The sequence below is a fragment of the Podarcis pityusensis genome (assembly GCF_964106645.2).
Source record: "Podarcis pityusensis genome assembly, chromosome: 1".
NCBI classification, from domain to species: Eukaryota; Metazoa; Chordata; class Lepidosauria; order Squamata; family Lacertidae; genus Podarcis; species Podarcis pityusensis.
The window spans coordinates 72,582,089-72,597,980 of NC_138028.1; the positions used below are offsets into that span (position 1 = coordinate 72,582,089).

The 15,892-nt window shown below is 42.0% G+C and overlaps 1 protein-coding gene across 1 annotated transcript in view; it reads left to right on the plus strand.

Moving 5' to 3' along the window:
- Positions 1-5,044: 5,044 nt before the first annotated feature.
- The window catches only part of NUCB2 (nucleobindin 2), a 30,924-nt gene continuing 20,076 nt past the window's right edge, over positions 5,045-15,892 (plus strand). The window contains exon 1 of the mRNA XM_080999351.1: positions 5,045-5,508. Coding sequence (XP_080855477.1) covers positions 5,212-5,508 — 297 coding nt within the window. The 5' untranslated portion in view covers positions 5,045-5,211. The remainder of the gene's footprint in view (positions 5,509-15,892) is intronic.

Genomic DNA, 15,892 nt, shown 5'->3' on the forward strand with positions numbered 1-15,892 from the left:
ATATGTCCTCAATAATGGCAAGTGAAGCAACAATTTAAAACTGAGGGTACATCTTTCTGACATTTAAGATTACAGCTTGGGGCTTGAATAACTCTGTCAAGACCTTAACTGTGCTCATTTATTCAATATTTAAAGTATTTAAAGTTCTTCTTGTGATAAAGACACTTCTGTATCTACTGGTGCTCGGTGGAAATTAAGAAGGAATTTCAGGAATTAAAATCACATTTATTTCCTTTGATGTTTTATCAGGACTATAAAAGCTTTGTTCTCTATGTGGCCTACTGTCACGGCTCTCAAAGTGTGAGAATGAGATACAGGAAGTTGCTAAGGAGATTGGAGCAATTGCCAAACCCTTCCAAGTCTAGTTCTGTGAATTATTTCATTGGAACAGGAAACAAAGTGCTCTCATACAGCTTTCTTCCAGTAAAACAGGCAGCTGAGTGAACTATCCTGCACCCATACCAGTCTGGTGTTACTCTCATAAACAATATAACAGTATTTTTTATTTGCTTGCTTGTTTAGATGCCCCTCACAACCCAAGACTTGAAACTGTATTTTACATAGCTTGTGCATAAATCCAGCGCTGGTTGTTAATGGTAACACACCAGGATCAGGAGAATAGATGAGATCTGTTGAAAAAAGACCCAGTATTAGGAGGATTGACCCTGCGGCAGGATCTGAGAGCCTTGTGGATGCCAGGAAGTGTTTCAACTTGTCTTTCATCACCGAGCCCTACTCTGATAGGAGAACTACAAGATGGATGTATAGGATTATAGCCAAAGTAATGTGCCAAGACCTCACCCTTATAAAAACTTGAAGGCCAGATTTCCTCTGTGTGAGCAGTAAGGGGACTGAGCTTCCTATTGTTTCCTGCCACAGATTCACTTTTTGTTATTGCAACTAACAAGAGTCCTGTTCATGCCTTGTTATACAGATTGTGCATACACATAGCCATTGAAACACACATGGGTCTTTTTTTAGTGTGCTTTTGTACATTGCAGACTGGTCTGCAATCAGTCAAGAGTTTGCACAGTAGTCTCAGGCCTTCTTCTGCTGCTTCAACAGCCCCATGTTGCATTTGGTCATGCGCAGAATTACGAGTTTTTAAGTAAGGGTTGACACATGTCCCAAATAAGGGAAGGTTTTTAAATTCTGAACCGTCACCACAAGTGGTATTTATTGACAGACATGGGCCGTAGCATCTTGTTTTTTAGAAGTGAAGCTATGCACACAGGCAGGGAGGAGGATTATACACCAGTACTACACTTCTCTTGAGTTACGAGGAAGGGATTTTGGACAGCAACTACTCTGTTGCCAAAACATATGGAAACAAGCCTTAATGAGACTAGCAGAGGAATTTAAATGCAATGAAGGTTTGTTAATTTGAACTAAATCTTTGAATGAACATTGGTTTGAAGAACCACATATATTTTCCAGGATATATACCCCAAGAATTGATAGACATGGAAATGACAGTTGATGCATGGCACTGAAAGCATTCTAAATTAAGCATCATTTTCAGGAAGAAACTAGATTTCTTAGCAACAGGTATGTGGTATGTTTTTGCCAAGTGCTATTTCCTCCTTTTTCGAGAAAAGGAAAACACTTGGCAGTCTGCAGATTTTTTTGCTCTCGCTGGGAAATAGATCATGTTTTGCTGCAGCTGTCTGCTAAGAAATGGAACAGTTGTTTTGTGAGGATTACCGGCAATGTGTGTTTCCCTCTTTTCAGTATAAATAATCATCCCAACTGTAGTGAAAGCACTTTGCTTATTTTGTGTGTGGGTAGCATTTACTGTGGAACAATGTGGCCGACAGCAATAAAGACATTTCTTCAAAGTTTAAGATGCAGCAGCACTACATGGTTTTATATTCAGGCCTATTGAAGATCTGCCAGCTGAGAGACTATAGGATTTGGCATAAGCCCCACAACACAACAGATGGTCCCTTCCAACTCTACAATTCTATGTGTCTATGGATACGCCAGCATAACTCCCCTAATACACCAGTGATCCCCTCCTGAAGCCCCTTTCCCCTGCATTCATATCAATTGGAAGACTTGTGTTTAGGTTTGACCATACAGAAAAAATGTTTATATACAGCACATTTGTTTACAACCTTTAATTTAAAACTATTTTGACTTGCAAGGTGGTGCACTTTAAAACCCCAACTTAATGGCCTTATTTTACCAGATGCACAAGCTTCTGTGTTTCATGAGCTACTATATCCAGTAGGGGCAAGGATTCTGTACAATTAATAATTCCCCCCTCCATCTAAGCTATACTATTGCTATCTTGCCTTGCTTGATTTGTCCACAGCTAGATAGACTTCTGACCTGACTCAAGTGCATGTCTACCCAAAAGTAAATCCTGCATTGGGGTTGATGGCTCCATCAGTACAGCATGAGACTCTTAATCTCAGGGTTGTGGGTTCGAGCCCCACATTGGGCAAAAAGACTCCTGCATTGCTGTGGGCAGGACTAGATGACTCTCGTGGTCTCTTCCCACTCTACAGCTCTATGATTCTGGGCACCACAGTTCAAGAAGGACACTGACAAACTGGAACGTGTCCAGAGGAGGGCAACCAAAATGGTCAAAGGCCTGGAAACGATGCCTTATGAGGAACGGCTAAGGGAGCTGGGCATGTTTAGCCTGGAGAAGATGAGGTTAAGGGGTGATATGATAGCCATGTTCAAATATATAAAAGGATGTCACATAGAGGAGGGAGAAAGGTTGTTTTCTGCTGCTCCAGAGAAGCGGACACAGAGCAATGGATCCAAACTACAAGAAAGAAGATTCCACCTAAACATTAGGAAGAACTTCCTGACAGTAAGAGCTGTTCGACATTGGAATTTGCTGCCAAGGAGTGTGGTGGAGTCTCCTTCTTTGGAGGTCTTTAAGCAGAGGCTTAACCATATGTCAGGAGTGCTCTGATGGTGTTTCCTGCTTGGCAGGGGGTTGGACTCGATGGCCCTTGTGGTCTCTTCCAACTCTATGATTCTATAGTTCTATGACTTTCAGGAAGCCAAACTGGAATTCCTCTGCATAAGATCTTGGAGAACCACTCTGGTATGAGTAGATGTTAGTACATGTTAGAAAACTTTAAAAATATTATAAACATTCCCTTAATGAATGAAAAGAAGAAAAAAAACAAAATTACAAAGACACTAAGCTTGATAATTCACATTCTATAATGTTGATTTATGAAAAAGAAAACCCAAATATGACAAGAACATGTGAAGATACATATATAAATAACCTTGATTCCAAAGTAAAACATAAACACTTCCTATAGTTTAACTAAAAGTCAGAAAATGAAAGTCCCCCTCCAGCACTTGATCAATTACATAGGGTTTGAGGTTGTTTTGAGTTGATATGATCTGAGCTTTTACAAATTCTCTCTAGATGTCTCAAATTATTTTTTTTAAAAAATATTTTTTATGAAAGATTTTATTGGTTTATAAAAGTACATGCATTGTCTCTTTTTCAGGTTGTAAAGTCTTCTCTACAGATTAGTTACAATTGAGATGAGACGTAAGTGTTATGCAGTATTCATTTATTACATTTCCTTGGTAGTGAGGAGTTTCAAATCTTTTTATCCCAAAATCAAGTTTTGGGTGTTTGGAATATGCCATACGTTTCATCAGAGGCAGCTAAAAAACAATTCAAAAGTTTAATCCACAGATTTTAGCATTATAGCCACATCATCCCAAGTACCACAAGATCTACTGCACCACTGCATTGGCTCTGCATCAGTGTTAAGTGTAACCCAAAGGGTTCTGATTTCCTCCTCCTGCCCTCCAAAAGGCCCAAAGATCAAGTAGTTGAAGGATGAAAGGACTATTAAAGTGGTTAAACCAATGTTTCTGCCATTCCGTTTCAGTATCAGAAGTGCAGAAGCAGACACACACAAATTTGCAAAGCCACCCTAAGTTTATTTACTCTTTTACCATAACTTCTCTTATTTCACTTTCCTCTTGGTTCTGTTATTATTGTTACTATTGTTATTTATTCAGTTTGTATACCACCTTTCGGACGCGGGTGGCACTGTGGGTTAAACCACAGAGCCTAGGACTTGCCGATCAGAAGGTCGGCGGTTCGAATCCCTGCGGCGGGGTGAGCTCCCGTTGCTCGGTCTCTGCTGCTGCCAACCTAGCAGTTCGAAAGCACATCAAAGTGCAAGTAGAGAAATAGGTACCGCTCCGGTGGGAAGGTAAACGGTGTTTCTGTGCGCTGCTCTGCTTCGCCAGAAGCGACTTAGTCATGCTGGCCACATGACCCGGAAGCTGTACCTCAGCCAATAAAGCAAGATGAGCGCCACAACCCCAGAGTCGGCCATGACTGGAACTAATGGTCAGGGGTCCCTTTACCTTTACCCAAAGCAACAGAATGCTATTCCATTGACCTCTTTGCTTTACTTGTTTTAAAGACACAGAGATGTGCTTGCATACAGGTGGAGACCATTTTGCATGGGGGTTTTGTTCCCCACGTACATCAGCAGAGTGCACATAAACTCAACACACCCCATGCCGCCCTTTTGTACCACCTTTCATCCAAAGATCACATCACAGGGCTGTTCACAACATAAAATTTTATGTTTTAATGTAGCTATGTGGGCTTTATATTCTTATTTGTTTGCTTGTTAGTAGCTTTAGGTTGCTCTGGGAAAAATAAAGCGGCTGGCAAATTAATTAAATAAATAAAATAAAACTTTATTCGTCTAGGACAGCTCTGATCATGGGGTCCCATATATCTGCAAAGGGACGTCTGTACTGGAGGGCTCTGCCTTCCTGGAGGGATTTGAATTTACTGGCGCCTGGGGATCCTCCTTCTCCGGGAAATTCCAGATACTGGGACCAAGGGACAATGACTGATTCAAAATGAATAACTCTCGGGCTCCCCCTTCCTCTTCTTCCAAGGCTTCTTGGTCACTGGTAACTTCCTCCGTATCAACTCACCGCCCCCTCCCGGCTTTATTCTTCCTCAACGCGGCGCGTCACTGAGCGGGAGGGCGGGGAAATCAAACTAGCACCGCCCACCGCCGCTACCGCCACGTACCTTCCCCCAGCGCAACGCACCTCCCCAGGCCTGTTTCGCCGCCTGCGCAACCGAACCCGGCTGCTTCGCCGTCGCCCAATCGTGGCCCTACGCGATGCCCAGAAGGGGGACAGGCTCCGCCAATCCGCGTGCTCCGAGAGGTGGTGCCTATTACTATGGGAACGGGGGAACTAGGTTTCGCTACAGATCTGCTTCAAGGGGGTGTATCGGCGAAGAGAGAGGCTGAGAGGAAGGAAGGAAGGCAGGGAAGGGGAAGGGAGGAAGGAAGGAAGGCGGACGGGCGGGCGGAAAAGAAGCCACCAGGTGCCTGGCAACTGGGCTGCTGTTGCTGGGGGCTCTGTAGGCTGCCTCTCTCTCCTAGCACGCGAGTACACAATAGGGAGAAGCCACATCAGCTGGAAGACGCTCAGGATCTCTCCGTCTCCATAGCTATGAATCACAGCGAGATAAAGGTAAGTCAGGTTTCCTCCAAAGCTGGACCAGAAGGGGCAAGCTGGCTGCCCGCTGGGATGGTGCACTTGCTTGGACGCCTCCCTGGGTAATGAGCTGAGTGGACAGGTGTCACTCTTAAGTTTCTTCTTTGCCCAACAGGTTATTCTGGCAGCACATTTTAAGCCGTGGGCAGGGTGGGAAGTGGGAGTCTGATGGGTTTATTTGCTTTTCAACTAAGGGGCTGTCAAATTGGGTGGTGGTGAGCCATGGCTATTGTTGGCACTGCAGAGCTTGCCACCTTCTGAGAAAGTGTGCTTGCCCAAGGTAGGAGAAGTGTAGCATCGGTTAAATTGATGGAGAGGAGCTGGTCCAAGGGGTTAGCTGCACCTGGGATACTCATGCTAGCTAGCACATGTAGTCAAAGTTCCCTTTTGAATGGCAGAATTAACGCCTGTGACCTTGTGATGACATCAGTTCACCTGGGGAAAAAGAAGTGGGCTTTTAAAAAGCCAGAAGTATGCCCAGTTTTACTCTTCTTAACTCATCAATGGGATGGAGTGATAAAGGCATTATGTGAGCAACTCTTGTCCTCAAATATACAATGCAGCAAAAAGTAATACACACACACACACACACACACACACACAGTAACTGCTTTCTTGTTGGGGTACAAAAGTATTTGAAGTATAATCAAGTACTTTCTGTGTTACTTCTTGAGATGGGCATGGTAGGACCACAATCTATGAGTAAGCTCCCCAATTATTGCATATTTAAGCCTGTCTTACGCTGTATGTTTGTATGTTTCAGTTCCTTGTATTTTATTTTTTATGCAAGGTGTCCTTAATATGTCAGCTACATCCAAGTTAATTTCCCCCCCACACACTAAGTTAATCTGTGGGTAAGCAGAGTCAGCTCCTTGATGTAGGCACGTGGGTTGTTTCCTTTAAATGGTAGACTATTGCCACTTTGTTTTATTGTGCTATCAGAACAATGATTATTTAGTTCTTTAAAAACACTGTGAAATAAAATGGTTCTAGCAATGAATGAAAGCAGTGACCTGTTGCTGATTCATCATAGCCCTTGTTATGTGCAAAAAGAGGTGGGGAAGTGTCCAGGGAAGCAAGCTTTCTTTTACATTCACAAGAAAACCTTGCCTGAACTGGTTTTAATGCAGTTCAAGGCTTCATGTTTTCAGATAAGATGGATATCATTAGTCCTGGCTAGGTCCCTTGTGCAAGATGTCCTCAATGGGTGCCATTCCTGAGTGTGCCTACCTCCTCACTGGTGTCCCAACTAACCATTAACTTGCTTTCTCCTTCTGGTCTCAGTCTGCATATCTGCCCAAAGGGAGAAGGTTGTTCTTTCTTGTTACTTTTGCTACTGCTTGAATACTCAGATAAGACAGGTGGGCAGGTAGTGACAGCAGGAAGGAGCAGCAGCACCAGAGCCAGGAGATGTTGGGAATTGATCGTGGCCTGCTGGAAGGGTGTGGGCCTCGGCAGATGACAAATAATACCTACCTCTGACACTAGTTTCTCATGTCACTGCCAGTACCTGTGGTCCCCCCTGGCTTCTCAGAAGATTAAAAGAGGACTTCAGAGATTGTGGCATTTATACTGTGACAATTATTTCAGCATAATCACACTATCTGATTTTATCTGCATTGTCCAATTTAATAAGAGATTTATTTGAAAATGAAGAACGGTTTTTATATTAAGTACAGTATTGTCAACAGCCTTATTTGGGAATTGGGCCATCACTGAATTTAGCAAAGTAATTCATTTCACATGGGTGGGAGTCTTATTTCCATTTTTGATTGGCCAGCTGCTCCACATAGAGCAAGGGCAAATTCATCCATTTGAAGATTTTTCTGTTGCATTCTTACCCTTCTGCCTTGCAGGAAACTTGTAAAGCGACAAATAACCATAAAGAAGTGTAGTAAGGCTGGCTGCTCCTGGTCCTCCTCTGATAAGGACTCTCCTGGCTCAGAAGACAAACTTACAAGCTCTGTGCCTAGCCCTTCAGGATGTGCAAACTCCATTTAAAGCCAGTTGTACACCTCCATCCCGATGAACAGAATTCCCAGCACACAGTACAACTAATCCCTAACCATTTGCTATGCTGGCTGGAGCTGTTAGGATTTCGAGTTGAACAATATCTGGAAGGCCACAGGTTCCCCATTCCTGATGTAATGGATTGGTGGTGGTGTTAAACAAATTATTAGGAATACCTTTGCTTTGGTGCCAGAAATTTATTAGATGCTAAATAGAACAGCATTTTGTTAACTTACCCGTCTTGCCTGAAACAAGTCGGTTGGTGCAGCTGAAAGTGGTTTAAGAGTGCCCCTGAGAAGGAATTTGCACCTGGAGGTTTTCCCCCATTCCTGTGATTGGTGCCTTCCTTTTTGTTTTTTTTTCCTTTTAAAAAGGCTATAGGGGGAAAAAAAATATTGGCATGTATTATTGGAAATATCCAAAAGTTGAGAAAGGAAAAAATGTTCCTCCCTGAATATATATGCAATGTGTCTCTTCCTTCAAATCCCCCCTTACACCCTTTCTTGGGTGGCCTTGGTTTACCCCCTTAATCCTCATGCCATTAATCCTCATTTCCAACTGTGACCAGTTTTAAGAAGGTGTAACTGCATTTGGTTACATTCATCCCTTCTTGCTCTTGTCTCTCTGTTGCATTTTCCATTGCATCCTCTGTGGGCTCAGGAATATTGATGGTGCTGTATAAAATAATTATTAAATGTCTGAGCAAGTATGATGCAGTAGATAACCCCCCCAATACACTTAACCATGAAGCTTACTGACAGACCTGGGCCAGTCACTATTATTTTAAAGTGTTTTTGCTTCATTTGCTGTTTAAAAACTTCCAATGTAGGTTAGGCTGAGGATAAAATGAGGATGGGAGAAGAACCACGTAAGTTGTATTGAGCTCACTGGAGAAAATGCAACATCAAAGTGTTTCATTGTTGTTGGAAGAACATCAAACCTAATACCATGTTCAGTTAAATTTGAGGTACAACCACAGACCACATTTTGACTGTTTAATGGTGCAACTGTGGAGAATGGCTTTAGCAAGATCTTCCTTCTTTTTTGAGGCTTGCATCACTTTCTTAGCAGGGTATAATTAACCTGAAGGAAAGAGGTATGAGGTGAAATATTTTCAAAGTATCCAAATATTTGAAATCCATTGAAACATATCCATATAAACTAGAATTTTCCCTTTTTTGTACTTTTAAAAGAAAATTGGGCAGTTGTTTATCAAGGATTTTTTAGGAATAGGATATTATATCATGGGACAGGATATAGGATTAAAAGATCCAACTTTGAACCAGGTTACCCAAAAGACCAACTTTCCCTCCATTTCCTAGTAAGGGCATTGAGGTGATCAAATGGAATCAAGTTAGTCTTGCCGGAGTCTAATAATTATCAGCTTATGGTGATATGGAGGAAGCTTTTTCACTGATGTTAAAAACATGCTCCCTGTTGAAATAAGAGATGCCTTATCAGTATTGGTGTTTCCAGCTTTTGAAGACACACCTGGTTACCCAGGCATTCTCTTTATCTGAGCCTCCGACTTCCATTACTATGTTGTTTAATTGGAAATATTTTATTGTATATTTTCATTGTGGATATAAAAGGGTGGTATTCAACAAAGTTGTTGGGTGCATGTTTACATTTATTTATTATTTTGTGAATCACCTTCCACAATAAGTCCCAAGGTGATTTACAGCCATACAATAAAAGCAACAAAAATAGGTTTAAAAACAATACAGAAAACATAAGTCGTAAAGAAATGTTATGTATTCTAAATACATACTCTGCTTCTTTGGTAAGTTATGACTTACATAACCTTGAAAGAATATATCCAGGATAGCTTTTCTACAAGTTCCAACTTGTACAGAAGAAAAAAAGAGGAGTGGGGAGGCTGAGTATTTTTTTTTACAGTTCATTCTCCTTTGGAAATTATAGTCAGTAATGTCTCAAAAAGAAAAAAGGGGAAAAAAGAGTTTGCTGGCTTCTTAAAGACTAACGAATTTATTACAACAATAAATATGGCATAAGACTGTTCGGTATTTTTGCTGCAAGAGACTAATATGGCTATCCCTCTGGAAACCAAAATTAGGAGATTGGGGGGATGGGAGGCACATAGATTGTAATGTCGTGTCATCTTAAAGCAGGCTGGCTATAGCTTAGAGTTGAAAAGATCTTGTCTTCTGCTGACAGATCTCAGGAGAACTACATTACTCCAGCCATCCCAGTTCAACCAGTATAGAAAAAAAAAGAGGGCGAGGCCAGGCGGAGTTAAGGCTCAGGAAAATATGGCTGTTCCAGATGCTAAATTAGCTAGGAAGCCAGTAAAGGGATTTAAGGAGAAAGGTCATATGTTCTATGAGGGAATTCCTGTTTGGCCAGTCAGTTAATTTGTGTTCAGATGAGCTATAGAGCCAGCTAGTGTGATCAAAAGCTCTTAAGTATAACTTTCCCAAATTTTCCAAATCATGAATTGGCTTTTCAGCATCATAGGTGTAAGGCAATGTGAAAATTCTGCCTTGGTGTTGACGGCACATATGAATGGACTGTAAACCGCCCTGAGAATTCCGGGTATCAGACGGTATATAATTTCAATAAATAATAATAGTAATGTATGATAATATTTTTATTATTTATACCCTACCCACTTGGTTGGGTTTCCCCAGCCACTCTTGGCGGCTCCCAACATATTAAAAACATCAAACATCAAAAACTTCCCTAAACAGGGCTGCCTTCAGATTTCTTTTAAAAGTCAGATACTTGTTTATTTCCTTGACATTTGATGGGAGGGCATTCCACGGGGCGAGCGCCACTACCGAGAAGGCCCTCTGCCTGGTTCCTTGTAACCTCACTTCTCGCAGGGAGGGAAGTGCCAGAAGGCCCTCGGTGCTGGACCTCAGTGTCTGGCCTGGACCATGGGGGTGGAGCTGCTCCTTCAGGTATACTGGGCTGAGGCTGTAATAAACATGGAGTCAGCCTGCACATGCAGCTGCCAGCCATCAACAGTAGAGGAGTCAAGTGGTGGTTCATGCACATATTCACCAGTAATTTTTGTGTAAAATATCTCCCTCAGTATTTTAAGGTAATTAGTATTCTAGTGGTACCTTGGTTGTCAAACTTAATCTGTCCCGGGAGTCCGTTTGACTCCTGGAACTGTTTGAAAACCAAGGTGTGGCTTCCGATTGGCTGCAAAAGCTTCCTGCACTCAATCGGAAGCCGCAGAAGCCATGTTGGAAGTTTTGCTTCCTAAAAATGTTCGCAAACCGGACCATTTCCGAGTTTGTGGCATTCAGGAGCCAATTTGTTTGGGAGCCAAGCTGTTCAACAACCAAGGTACCACTGTATAAGATAAATTTCTGTTTGGACGATAAGAAGTCGTCATAAACTTGTAGGTTTATGTCCAGCTTGCCAAAGTATTTCTCCCTCCAGGCAGAGGCAGCCATTTGATACTTAAGACATCTGTGAACCTAAGAAGGTCCATTTAATCCAGAATCTGTCTCACACAGTGGCCTGTCAGATGCCTCTTTGAAGTCCTTCAGCAGGGTTTGAAGACCATGGCGCTCTCCTGCTGCAGAGTGGACTTTGGTAATCTTTGGTACTTGAGTGAGCCCAAAATTTGGCACCCCCCAATGGATCTTCTCAATTTTATACCCCCTCAGCTCGGTGCATTTAAAAAACAGTCATCAGTACAAATTCCATCAAATAACAGTTACTCTATGATTGTTCCAGATGTGAGGCAGCAGGGGCAACAACCTTCACTAGGGTTCATGTAGTGCTACTCCCTCTCTTATCATTTCTCCCTCTGTTAACATGAGGAGTGCCAAACATGAGGGATTGAGTATGGAAAAGGCAGGAGGAGGGGTTGTAGTCTAGCAGGAGAGGTGAGAAAAGCCACACTTGCAAGTATTAAAGACACAGAAGCTTGCAGGTGCAGCTTTTCTCACCTCTACATGCCAAGGAGCACCTGCCAAAAATTCCCTCTTCTGTGCAGCCATTAAAGGGACAGCAGCCCTGTTTTCCTTTGCAGCTAGTCCTTGAAGGATCGATAAGAATTACTTTCTTCTAATCTGAAGCCTTTCTCCAAATGTCCCTGCTTGTCAGAAGTGGGACAGGTGGTTTCTGGGGAAAGGGCATTTTTAGTTGGGGTGCCACAATTGTAGAATTCTCCTCCTAGCAAGGCTTAACCTGGTAACTATCTTTTTAGTTCCAGACAAACTTTTATAAATGTTCCCAAGATGTTAATTGCTTTTGTTTTGAATTTTAGTATTATTGTTATGTTCCCTTCTATTGTGTAGATTTCTTCCTTCCTTTTGAAACACCTAGTAAATGTTTATATTGAAGGGTGACATAAAATACTATTTTAAAATACATGTAATAAAAAATGTTAACCAAGAAGTGAAATGTGAATTGGCTCCTATAACTCTTTAATTTCTTCAGGGTGATTAACTTTGAAGCATGAACATGTGTGGCCTGACCTTCGATCTATCTATCCTGGCACTGGCAAGCAGGTTCTCGCTAGGGTTTCTTCCCCAAAATGTACTACGCTTTAACTGTAGATGCCTGTGGTTGATATCGCTGAGAGTAAGCTTTCATAACCTCTTGTCTTCATTGCAGGGGGCTGACCCAGAGCTCAGCAAATTGGCCTGGACAGCCTTACACTTACTATGTTGGTTGCTGTTTTTAAATGCTGGAAGATGAGACAGGTTAAATTCACAGTGCAATCTTATGTGTCTTGACTTTCTCCTAAATTCCCATTTTGGTTAGAGCAACTAAGGACAAGGGGCTGGGCACAAAAGTGCCAAGATAAGCTTATAATCTTCAAATGGAGAACTACTTAGCCCTTAGCCCATGTGACCTTAGAAATTGGATTTTTGCTCAGGATGCCAACCAAGACAGATAATCCATCATTGCCCCCCATTAGTCTACTTGGTACCCCCAAATTAAGACCAATCACTCAAGGCCCCGTTACCTTGAGACTCTGACCTTCCCACAACTACACAGGGCATTTGTAGAAATAAGATTCCAACAGATGCCCTCAGCATATTTAGAGGGGAGATACAGGAAAATTCCCCCTATGGATCACAAATGTATATGTGGATGCAATCAGGTAGAGGACATTACACACTATCTGCTGATTTGCCCCCTGTATACAATGCCCAGAGGAAAATGTATATTGCCAATTCTTAATTGGCTTCCAGGTTGATCCACACAGGAAGTGACAGTTGAACTCCTAGCAGATAAACATCTATACATTACACACCAGGTAGCCAAATTTGCGCTGGCAGCCAAGAAGCTCCGTTCCAACTATGTGAACACACTTCAATCTTGACTGTTAGTGTTGTAAATTTCTTTTATGTTGTAAACTATTACAGGTTACATTGTATGGTTTTAGATGAAAGTTTTTCCTTGTATTCTCTGTCGTCCATTGTAAAGGCCTTTGGCTATATACAATAAAATTGACTGACTGGCCTAAATTCCCATTTAGGATTTTAGGATATGCTTGTGTTTTCTGGGAAATCTGAGCGGCTTTCGGAAGCTGTAGAATTCCTCCAGGCAGGGCAATGCAAACATACATGGTTCCGAGTCCATAGTTAATATTTGTTATGCTGATGTGTGTATCTATGAATTTAAAAGGGGATGCTTTCTTTTTGCTCACCGTCATCATTGAATCTATGAATTTTGCATCGACTGGAGTCACTACCCTTGTTATGCATTCCACGTCAGAGCTGTGACTCACAGCTATACCTGTCTGCGTTCAAAATCAGACTCATTCCATAGTTCTTGAATGTGGGGTGCTGATAATCTAAGGACATGCCACTGCATTTGATAACATGTTTGCCATGCTACTATGGCTTGCTACTACAGAAAGTGAACCTATGATAATTTATGCATGGTCACACAACGGGCTGTGACTGCTTATTCTATCATATCATAAATGAAACAGTGGGATGTCCCTAAATACCTGTTGATGTCAGAGCAAAAGCCCCAGCGAAGGGTCCTATTTAACCCCCAGTCCTGATAAATGTTATGCTACTGTTAGTAGCTCATTGACTATCTCACTTTGCTCCTAGCTTGCAAAGAGACATGAATTCAAGTGTAGCTGAATCACAGGCTACTGAGGTTTTCATCTCCTGCAGCCCCAAAGAATGGTGTAAGAGTTCTGATTTCTCAGATATGAACCTTTGAGTCCATTGTTCCCTAGTGTTTTCTTAGTTCTGCCTTCTCTGTTACTATGGATGCTGAATACTGGCATTGTAATTGCTCGTACACCAGTGGTAGCAGCAAAAGCAGGATAGCTCAGTTGGTTAGAAGGTTAGAGGTTGATAATGCCAAGGTTGCAGGTTCGACCCCTGTATGGGGCAGCTGCCTAGTCCAGTATCCTGGGGGTTGGACTGGATGATCCTCAGGATCCCAACTCTACAATTCTGTGATGGTGCTAGACAGTGGCTGGGGGGATGAACCGCTTTGAGATTCATTCTTTAAAATATAAAGTAGTGTTGAAATGAAATTAGTTATAAGAATAATTTTAGTCATAAACTTCACTGCAAAAAGGTGACTAGAATGTTGGTTGTGGTGAACATAACCTAGGTTTAAGGTGCCATTTGGCAATTAGATTATATACAGTGGTACCTCGGGTTACAGATGCTTCAGGTTACATACGCTTCAGGTTACAGACTCCGCTAACCTAGAAATAGTACCTCAGGTTAAGAACTTTGCTTCAGGATGAGAACAGAAATCGTGCTCTGGCGGCGCGGCGGCAGCGGGAGACCCCATTAGCTACAGTGGTGCTTCAGGTTAAGAACAGTTTCAGGTTAAGAACAGACCTCCGGAACGAATTAAGTACTTAACCCGAGGTACCACTGTATCTGAGTTTCTAAGAATCGATGCTGGTCTCTGGTTACTGGAGGCTGAAGCTCCGCCATGCAGTCCCCCCCCCCCCCAAAATGTTTAGGTGTACTCTCATTTTCCTACTCATATTGAAATATTGTCCCTCATTGAGGCCAAACTTAGATTCCCAAAATGTTTAGGGGTATGTGTACCCCTGCATCCCCCCAGAAAAAAGCACTGCCTCCATGTAAGCAGTTTCTTTTATCTTATTAATACTTCTGATTAGAATAATTAAGATTTACATATACTGGGTCAGTTCATACACTCATCTGCCACAAACCTTTAGTAGAGGCCACAGCTTAACAAAAGTTGCCATGCAAGTGAGAGCTAGAAATTAATATACCCCAGTGGGTTGGTTTGGTTAAAACTCTAATGCAGCCATAGTGAACCTGACCAGTCACAAAGCTTCCCAAGACACACAATACTGAAAGCAACACACAGTTGTGACAGCACAGTTGGTTCTAGTGAGATGATGTTGTGGTACAGCTTGACCCGAGTACATCTTCGACCACTCAGCATTTGCTTAGGACTGAGTGTACTGCCAAGACGATATCACAAAACATGCTGCTGTACTGGTGTTGTAAAGGCGTATATTATTGGAAATGTTTCAAGGCATTATTATAATAACAAATGAAGCTGTGAAATATGGAATGAAATATTTAGAATAAGCAATAATATTTTTATTAGTGTCTGCAAACCAGTCGTTCATATTTAGTACAAAGTTGTCCTGGTATATTAGCTCGAGAGGCTGCTTTTTGTCAATATGAGACAAAACAACAACAGATAAACTTTATCTTCTGCTGTTGCTGTTTCTCATGTGTGCTCTTCCAAGGTTTGAAAGTTCCAACACCTGATTTGTTTTTCCCTTGGAACTGCTCAGGGACTAAATTGTTGTAGTAGTAGGATCAGTGATAATTGGACCCACAGTTTGGTTAAGCTAACATGCTTGGATTTCATAGATTTATTTCAACTGAAGTGCAGTCTGGCTCATGTAGGTTACTCAGGTTGCTTCTGCAGCTCAACCCCCCAAATTTGTTATGCCAGCACAGCCTTTTGGGAAAATGGTATCAGTTCTCCATTTGTAAAAAGGGAGTATGCAGTGTTGTTGTGAAAATGAATAGGAGGACGGTACTATAAAAATGGTATGAAGATAGTACAGAATATGATGGCAGATGTCAAGATGCCACTACCAGACACTTTGCATATGGTCTTATATGGTCTTCTCTTGCATTATTAACCAGAAATGTGTAAACTTGTGTTCATAGTTAGTACCAGTCCTGAACTGTGTTCATACTGCTCACTAATGCTAACACCTCAGTTTTAGCCCACTTGAATATTGCAGCTTGAATTCACGAGAGTGCGACTATAAGTCACTCCTGTCATACCAAAAGGTGTTCTACTTTTAAGTTGACAAGGCATGCATCTGGGATTCCTCATACTTCTGACGTGATTGTTTTTGCCATAGGAGCAATCCTGG